This window comes from Triticum aestivum, chromosome 3D (assembly GCF_018294505.1).
Source record: "Triticum aestivum cultivar Chinese Spring chromosome 3D, IWGSC CS RefSeq v2.1, whole genome shotgun sequence".
Taxonomy (NCBI): Eukaryota; Viridiplantae; Streptophyta; class Magnoliopsida; order Poales; family Poaceae; genus Triticum; species Triticum aestivum.
In genome coordinates this window covers 411,585,512-411,594,297 of record NC_057802.1, presented here as the reverse complement: position 1 = coordinate 411,594,297, position 8,786 = coordinate 411,585,512, and the positions used below count along the sequence as shown (strand labels likewise).

Below are 8,786 nucleotides of genomic sequence, written 5' to 3'. Positions count from 1 at the left end.
TTACCCACCCTGATGGTGCTAGACCAATATGGCGTTCAGTTTGGAATTATTCTGTTCCACAAAAGATGAAGATCTCTGCTTGGAAATCAATTGCAGGTGCTCTAGCTACAAATAAATGCAAACTACGTAGGCACATCTCACGTACAGACCTATGCCCCTTGTGTGGCTCTATGGTGGAGGATTCTTTGCATGCTTTGGTGACTTGTGATCATGCTGCGCGTTTATGGAATCGTATGCGTGAGTGTTGGGTATTACCTGGTAATTCAATCCTTGTTAATTCTGGTGATGATTGGCTATTGAATGTACTGGCTGCATGTTCTGAAGTGGAACGCAACAACGTCCTAATGTTGACTTGGCGTGTGTGGCAATTGCGGTCGGACGCTGTGCACGGAAAGGAAATTCCGACCATTGAGGCACCATCGTTGTTTTTTGAGAGTTACATGCAATCAATTACTCAAACTAAGTATTACAGAGTCGATGAAATCATTAAAGGAAAAATGCCTGAGCACTAGTAGAAAAAGGGCCTTTAGTCCCGGTTCATAAGGGTAGTCCCGGTTCTTACACGAACCGGGACTAAACGAAATTTTATGATTTTTTTTTGAATTTTTTTTTTATTTTCAAAATTCTAAATTATTTTAACCTCTAATCTCTAATCACCCCTCATCACTGCTCAATTTAACCTCTAATCTCTAATCACCCCTCATCATTCCAAATCATCTAACTTTCCGGACGGTCACCCATCCTCTCACTACTCCAGCCTGAGCAGGCTTAACTTCCGGGTTCTATTCTCCCTCGTTTCCAAGTCTGCACTTGTTGTTTTTCTGACAATACTAAGATGTCAATCCTATTAACCCTCAGAAATTTAGCTTGAACATGAAGTCACACATTTCACTGTTTGAGTTTGAAACTATTGTTCTAAAAAACAATAATTATTTAGTAACACTAATATTTCTTGAATAAGTAGTTTGACCATAGTTTGATCAGATTTGACCAAAATTCAAAAAAAACTAAAATAATTATTTAGTAACACTAATATTTTTTGAATAATTAGTTTGACCATTGTTTGACCATAGTTTGACCAGATTTGACCAAAATTCAAAAAAAACTGAAATAATTATTTAGTAACACTAATATTCTTGAATAATTATTTAGTAACACTAATACTTCTTGAATAAGTAGTTTGACCATAGTTTGACCAGATTTAACAAAAATTCAAAAAAAACAAAATTTGAGCATAACTTTTTTTCCTTTTAGAATTTGAGGATTCTAAAAATTTGCAAACAGGCCATAGGCGGTCAAAATCGGATGCGGATTTTCGTGCTCAACATTTTGATATATTATACATTTTTTTTCTGACATCGTATGCAAAGGTTATAGCCGTTTTATATTTTCCCTACACTTTTTGCAAAACATGTCCAAATTTAAGTTTTTAAATTTTCCTAACTAGTACATGTAGTAACATAACTACATCTGGAAGGATTTTAATTTTTGAAGTTTTTATTATTTTCTTTTGCTTTTTACAAAACTGAAAAGGCGATCAAGGGGGTGTGTGTTTTTGAAAAATGGGACCTTTAGTACCGGTTCGTGCCATGAACCGCTACTAATGCCTCAAACCCCATTAGTACCGGTTGGTGGCTCGAACCGGGACTAAAGGTCTAACTTTTAGTACCGGTTGGTGCCACGAACCGGTACTAATGGGCATCGCACCCTTTAGTCCCGGTTTGTGGCACCAACCGGGACTAAAGGTCCCATTTGAACCAGGACTAATGCCCGTACGGTGCCCTAGCCGCTCGAACCGGGACTAATGCTCACATTAGTCCCGGTTCGTAATGCAACCGGGATTAATGCTCTTTTCTGGCCGAACCAGAGCCCTGTTTTCTACTAGTGGAGGGAGCAGCCTGCTACTGCTTGGCCTGCTCCAGCAGAGAATAAACTTGCTCTTTCGATGGACGGTTCTTATTCACCGACGGACGGAGCTGCATCAGCAGGTATGATTCTGCGTCGTAATGATGGCAGTGTGGTGTTTGCCGCTTACCGGTATATTTTTAATTGCAATGATGCTTTGGAGGCGAAGATTCACGCACTGATGCAGGGCATGACTTTGGCAATCCAGCACTCAGAGGGTTCTATTGTTGTTCAGTCCGACTCTTCTGAAGCATTGTCATGTCTTTCCGATTCTAGACTAAGCAGGTTGGCGTATGGGCACTTAGTTGCAGAGATAAAAGCACGCATGCTTATCCGGGAGTTTGTTCCCCAGAAGCTTACGAGAGAGCAAAATAGGGTATCGTCGTATTACGTAGGAAGTAGAGTGCCACGACGAAAGTCGACGGGCTCAGTAGACAAAGTGTGTGTCGGTGGGACAGCTTGGGAGGCGCGGTATTCCTCCGGGTGGGTAGGGGCATGTCCAGAAACAGGAGGCCGCGATCAGCATCAGCATCGATCAATCAACTCACGCATTCTTGTTTCTTCATCAAGACGCACCGTCCGTTGCATTGCATTGCATGCACGGACGACCCTGCGTGCATAACTACCATTCAAACCGCCCGCTCCGTCCGTCGGCCTCCTCCGATCCGTGTTTCTTCTCTCCAGTAATGGTGCTACCTAGAGGCTATAGGGCATTGGTTTTGTTCCGTGGTGGCCATGTAACTAGCAAGACTTATCTAATGAAGTCATATCAATTCAAGATTTTTGCCATCAATGGCTTAAAAACAAATGAAGTCTATCGATTGACTTCCATGGTGCAGTTCAGTCAACGATGGGATCACACAACTATGCAGATTACCCAACAATTTGTGATGAAAACAATGTAAGAACTTATAAAGAAGTCTAGTAGAACATTTTACAATCAGCGAACACATATCCTACCATCATCACTGATATAGATTGGAAGCATATTCGGATGAGGTTCTTCTCTTGGTATATATGGCTCATATCCCTGGCTCAGGGTTCTCCACTCCTCATCGGTGTAGTCGCTGAACATGTTGATGCCGAAAACTGCGTCGGGGCCGAAGGCGGCCTTGTGCAGATCGGCCTCGCGAAGGCCCTCCTTGAAGATAGCGTAACGGCGATCCTCCTCGCGAGCGGAGCTGTACTTCCTGCCGTGCTTGGCCTTCCACTCGGCAAACACCCGCCGAGTCTACTTCTCGCTCATTTTCTTGCCGTGCCCAGCCTTAAACTCCGCCAAGACCCGACGGTGCAACTCCCTGTCCGTCGTGTTTGCCACCGCCGCCGCCAGGGATACCAGCAGCAGCAGCAGCAGCGCTGCCACCGCCAGGACGGCCGTTGGGGGGCTCCTCATCGCGACGGAAGGTGGGTTTAGGGTTAGGGGGGTATGTGATGTGCGTGCAGTTGTTGGGTAGGTCGTCGATCGCGTGTGTGCTCTTCGATCAAACTCTGGATTTGGCGATCGCTCGGTACTGTATGTATGTATGTATATAGAAGAGTCGTCGAAGAAGAGACCGAGACGCGGCCGCGGATCAGGACATCGACTAGTACGCGCGCGCGACCTCTTATCAGACACGGTCATGGCTTCCATCTCAGAAACGCTTACGGATTCTACTACTAGTCCCCAGGTGTATGTGCATCAAGCTTAATTACGTGTGTAGCCAAACCATTGTTGAATCGGAAAAAAGAGCCCTATGAAAATATTTTGAATCGAAAAAGGGCCTAACATTGCTCCAGGTGATCACAAGGGGAAGAAAGGCAGTCATCCATGGCAGCAACATCTTTGTCATTTCTCAAGAGAAGTAGGCGACATGCATAGTCAAAAGCGCCACTGGATATATATATACAAGTAGTACCAGAAATGCAATTGAACAATAATTTGGGTATCGCCAACTCGTCAGAGGTTTTCCCAACCATGCATGTCCATTGCTCTGTAAACAGGCCGGGTCGTAGTAAATTATGCATGTTTGAGTTCTGCACTTGTGCACGCATGCAGCAGTAAATTAAAATTCAGCGTGATGCTGAACATCAAGGAGAAACACACACGTTCAGAGAGCATATTTGTTGAGAGTGCTCGGGAAACTGAAGTCTTGCGATGGCAGGAAATTACATCCCACATTTGATCTCCAGCTGACCAGCTGCAAGATCGTATTCGTAGGAGTGGAGTACCATGACTAAAGTCGACAGGCTCAGTAGACAAAGTGCGTGTCAGTGGGACAGCTTGGGAGGCGCGGCATTCCTCCGGGTGGGTAGGGGCATGTCCAGAAACAGGAGGCCTGGCGATCAGCATGCTGTGGCCACAAGATTTGCCAAATTAACAACGAGCTAGCATGCATCAGCATCGATCAATCAACCCACGCATTCTTGTTTCTTCATCAAGACGCACCGTCCGATGCACGGACGACCCTGCGCGCATAACTACCATTCAATCCCTAGCTAACCGCCCGCGCGCCCCGCTCCGTCTGACTCCTCCGATCCGCCTCATCACTCCCTGCGGTATATACGCAGCAGTTAGTTGTCCCGGAGCTCCATGGTCTCTCGCGTAACTTCTTTGTTCCCTTCCTCCTTATGCCGACCGGCCATTGCCCTTCCCATCCCCACAAAAGCTAAGGTATCAGTTGTTTCTCCTGCTAGCTTGGGCCTTCACGGAGAGAGATCGATAGCATGGGGAGCAGCCGGCCGCGCACCAAGGACTTCTTCGCAGCCCCGACGCTCTCCCTCTCGCTTGTCCGTCACACCGATCGATCCATTCCTCTCTCGCAGATCAAGCATGGACCTAATTCTATCTTTGCTTAGTTAATGATCGAGTTCGTCTTCCGATGCTGTGGGTGCAGGCAGGTGCGTTCGCCAGGAAGGCGCCGAGCGGAGACGAAGTGGAAGAAGGCGAGGAGGGGAGTGTCGGGGTAAGAAGCGGGCCACCAGGTGGGGAGGTGGATGTAAGCAGCGAGAACACGGGGCCGGCCGGCAGCCAGTCCGGCGACGGCTCCGGGGAAGAAGAAGAAGGCCATGCCGATGGCGGTAAAAGGAAGAAGAGGAGCAGGAAGAGCTACCACAGGCACACCTCTGAACAAGTTAGGGTTATGGAAGCGTAAGTTTCCCCTAGCCTAAGCACAGCGATGCCCACTACTTTGGAGAATTCAGTCCGATTTCTCGTCAGTGCATTGCAGACTTGCAGTGATCACGCAGGGCATGAGAATTTCTTTCAAGCGTGTGCGCCCATAGGGCCGGCCCCTGCCGGAGGTGGAACAAGTGGCTGATCAAGGCACATGGGCCACACAGGGCCTAGCCCATAAAGCATGACATGTTAAACTTTTGTTTCCCTGGAAGCTAGAAATATTTTGAAACTTTTGCAGAAACAGAAAACAAAATCTCCATTTTGAATTCTATAAGCAGCCGTGATACCACAGTAGTTGCTTTAAAAAAATTACACTCTTTCCATGCTGAGATTGTTTTTGGTGGCTGACAGGGTATTCAAAGAGTCGCCACATCCAGACGAAAAGCAGCGGCAGCAGCTCAGCAAGCAGCTAGGACTGTCTCCACGCCAAGTCAAGTTCTGGTTTCAGAACCGACGAACTCAGATCAAGGTTTAATCACCATCATCAAGCATGCATGCGGATCACTGTTTTCTTTTCTTTTCTTTTTGAGTCACATGCGGATTATTGTTACCTTAATTACTAGGGGTTCTAGTAATTTGATCTCACACAACACGATTAGTGTGTTCGATCAGGCGACTCAGGAGCGGCACGAGAACTCGCTGCTCAAGTCCGAGCTGGAGAATCTCCAGAAGGAGAACCGCGCCATGAGACAGCTTGCCAAGGGACCCTCACGCTGCCCAAGCTGCGGCGCCGCAGCAGCCTCGACCGATGGCTTCGACGCCGCCGCAGCCAACCAAGAACAGCTGCTGCAGCTGGAGAACGCCAAGCTCAGAGCCGAGGTTCATGCCGCTGCCCCGCCAACGCAGCCTTCGGTCGCGTGCGATCTGCTGGTGCCAATCAGAAACTGATGCTGTGGAAGTGGAACCCATTTCAGGTAGAGAAGCTGCGGCGGGCGCTAGGCACAGCCGCGGCCGACGGCGCCGCCTCCCCTGCCTCGCCGCCGTTCTCCGCGGCCACCGCCCAGATGAGCAGCAACCGGAGCCCGTTTGAAGTTTACGGCGGCGGCTTGGCTGGCCGTGACAGGCAGAGCGTCCTGGGGCTGGCCGGCCGCGCGCTGGAAGAGCTGAAGACGATGTGTTCCTCCGGTGAGCCTCTCTGGGTGCGGAGCGTCGAGACCGGCCGAGACATTCTCAACTACGACGAGTACGTGCGCCTGTTCCGGCGCGACGACGGCCCCGGCGATCGGCGGGCCGGCTGGTCGGTCGAGGCGTCACGTGAAACCGGGCTGGTTTACCTTGACGCGACGAAGCTTGTGTATGCTTTCATGGATGTGGTACGTGCCAGTTGCCACCTATCTTTCGTTCTTCACGCACGTGAGCGTGCGCAGGATGCTGACAGTGTCTCTGAAAACCTGTGCAGAACCAATGGAAAGAGCTCTTCCCTTCCATGATCTCGAAGGCATCGACGTTGGACGTGATCCGCACCCGCGACGACGACGATGGACACGACGGCGTGGTGCAGCTGGTAGCCCAACTACATACGTCAGTTTCCTCTGGTTCTGATGGGATCAGCCATGGGGCTAAGCTCTGCTTCGGTTGTGTCCTGTTGGTTTTTCAGATGTTTGCAGAGGTCCAGATGCTGACACCAATGATACCCACAAGGGAGTTCTACTTCGCCCGCTACTGCAAGAAGCTGGCCGCGGAAAAATGGGTCATCGTCGACGTGTCCTTCGACAAGGCTGAAGCCGACGTCGGCACGTCGCCGCTGCTCACGTGCTGGAAGAATCCCTCGGGATGCATCATCGAAGAGCAGGCAAACGGCCATTCCAGGGTACGAATGCAGCAAGAATATGATATAAAAGGACTACTAATTTCCCACAAAGTTAACGGTTGTGTCGGGCAGGCTGCGCCGTGTAATGTAAATGTAATTATTCCATTTTGTTGTCTGCCATGCAAATTGATCAGGTGACATGGATGGAGCACACGAGATGCCGCGAGTGCGCGGTCCCGTCCATGTACAGGGCGGTGACCGCGAGCGGCCTGGCGTTCGGCGCGAGGCGCTGGGTGGCGACGCTCCAGCTCCAGTGCGAGAGGATGGTCTTCTGGGTGGCGACCAACGTGCCGACGAGGGACAACAGCGGTAAGCCCGCCGCCGCTGATCATGAATCTCAGCGCACGATGCACGATTGCCGGTCATCTTAATTTAGTACTCCATGCTCTTGTGTTGTGTGTGCACAGGGGTCTCCACACTGGCAGGGAGGAGGAGCGTCCTGAAGCTGGCGCACCGAATGACCTCGAGCCTCTGCCGCGTCATGGGCGGGTCGCGTGGCCTGGCGTGGAGCAGGGCGCCGAGAGCCGGCGCCGGCGACGTCCGGCTGACCTCCCGGACGAACGCCGGCGACCCCGGCGAGCCGCAGGGGCTGATCGCCTGCGCCGTGCTGTCCACGTGGCTCCCCGTCAGCCCGACGGCCCTCCTGGATTTCCTGAGGGACGAATCACGCCGGCCCGAGGTAATGTGCACCCGCCGTTCTCATCTTCTGTTGCAAAGCTCTAGAAAGGATGTGTGCATAACCGACCACCCATCAAACTGTTGCAGTGGGATGTCACGCTGGCCGGACGAGCCGTGCAATGTCGCGTGAACCTGACCAAGGGGAAGGACCGTTGCAACTGCGTCACCGCCTACGTCAGTTCCAGAGCCGACGGACAGGGCGGCGAGTGGGTCGTGCAGGACAGCTGCACCAGCCCGTGCGAGTCGATCGTCGCGTACGCGCCGGTCGACGCCGCCGTCCTGCAGCCGGTCATCAGCGGGCACGACTCAAGCGGCGTGGCCCTCCTGCCGTGCGGCTTCGCGGTCGTGCCGGACGGGCTGGAGGCCAGGCCCGCGGTGATCAGGTCCAGGAGGGAAGACGGGGCGGCGGCGGGGTCGCTCGTCACCGTCGCGTTCCAGGTGCTGGCCAGCTCGTCGCCGGCGGCCGCGCTCTCGCCGGAGTCGGCGGAGACCGTGACGAGCCTGGCGTCGTGCACGCTGCGTCGCGTAAAAAAAGCCTTGGGGTGCCAAGACCGCTAACCGTTGGAGCAACGCTACAAACGTTGTACATGCATCATTTGCCTCCAGTTCGGAAAAAAAATATTGTACATGCTGGACAGGACGTTTACAGGATAAAATAGTACCCTCTGGAAGATACTGTACAGCTAAATGGATGTTGTGGTTCGTACAATTGGGACGTGTATAATCATATACGAAAGTTCAGTCGTGCTTGAGGATAGACCTTGTTTTTTTAACCAATCTTGGTTGTTTTTCTCTTTATCAGAATCAATCTTGGTTGTTGGTAGAGCAAGCTTGTTCCTATCCACGGCGGAACGCAAAAATATGGAAAGACCGATCCAGGTATCTGGATTGCATGACGTCTCACTCACCCCAGAAAAGAGCGACCTCCCGTTGCCATCCAACGGCTGTTTCACACACCAGAGCGTGACACCATAATTTGTTGCAAGTTGGGCCAGTTTTTTATTTGTTGAACTTTGCAAGTTGGGTTAGACTAATCTTGTCGCTTAAAGAAAGGGCTAAGAGCAACTCTAACGGGCGATCCATTTCGTCCACCCATGTTTGTTTGGGTCGCCACGGACAAAAGCACTGGCCCAACGCGCCGACCCATTCTCAAAAACCGTCCGCTTCGCGTCCGCGCGGACCCATTTCAGGCTCAAAATTGCACCTGAAATGGGTCGGCGCGGACGCGAAGCGGACACG

At 51.1% G+C, this 8,786-nt stretch overlaps 1 protein-coding gene across 1 annotated transcript; it reads left to right on the top strand.

The window, feature by feature from the left end:
* The first annotated feature begins 4,499 nt into the window (after nt 1–4,499).
* LOC123074776 (homeobox-leucine zipper protein ROC9-like) lies at nt 4,500–8,286 on the top strand. Its single transcript, XM_044497528.1, has 10 exons — nt 4,500–4,671; nt 4,779–5,032; nt 5,411–5,528; nt 5,672–5,878; nt 5,974–6,372; nt 6,459–6,563; nt 6,657–6,869; nt 7,004–7,178; nt 7,277–7,548; nt 7,635–8,286. Exons 1-10 carry the CDS (start codon nt 4,609–4,611, stop codon nt 8,103–8,105), a joined length of 2,277 nt encoding a protein of 758 aa, XP_044353463.1. The 5' UTR covers nt 4,500–4,608; the 3' UTR covers nt 8,106–8,286.
* The last annotated feature ends 500 nt before the right edge of the window (nt 8,287–8,786 follow it).

What these genes read in the sequence shown, in the direction of transcription:
- LOC123074776 (XM_044497528.1), top strand. Translation starts at nt 4,609, where the DNA reads ATGGGGAGCAGCCGGCCGCGCACCAAGGACTTCTTCGCAGCCCCGACG. An exon ending in TGTATGCTTTCATGGATGTG is followed by an intron (nt 6,373 to 6,458) that starts GTACGTGCCAGT and finishes AAACCTGTGCAG; the next exon opens with AACCAATGGAAAGAGCTCTT. An exon ending in GCCGACGAGGGACAACAGCG is followed by an intron (nt 7,179 to 7,276) that starts GTAAGCCCGCCG and finishes GTGTGTGCACAG; the next exon opens with GGGTCTCCACACTGGCAGGG.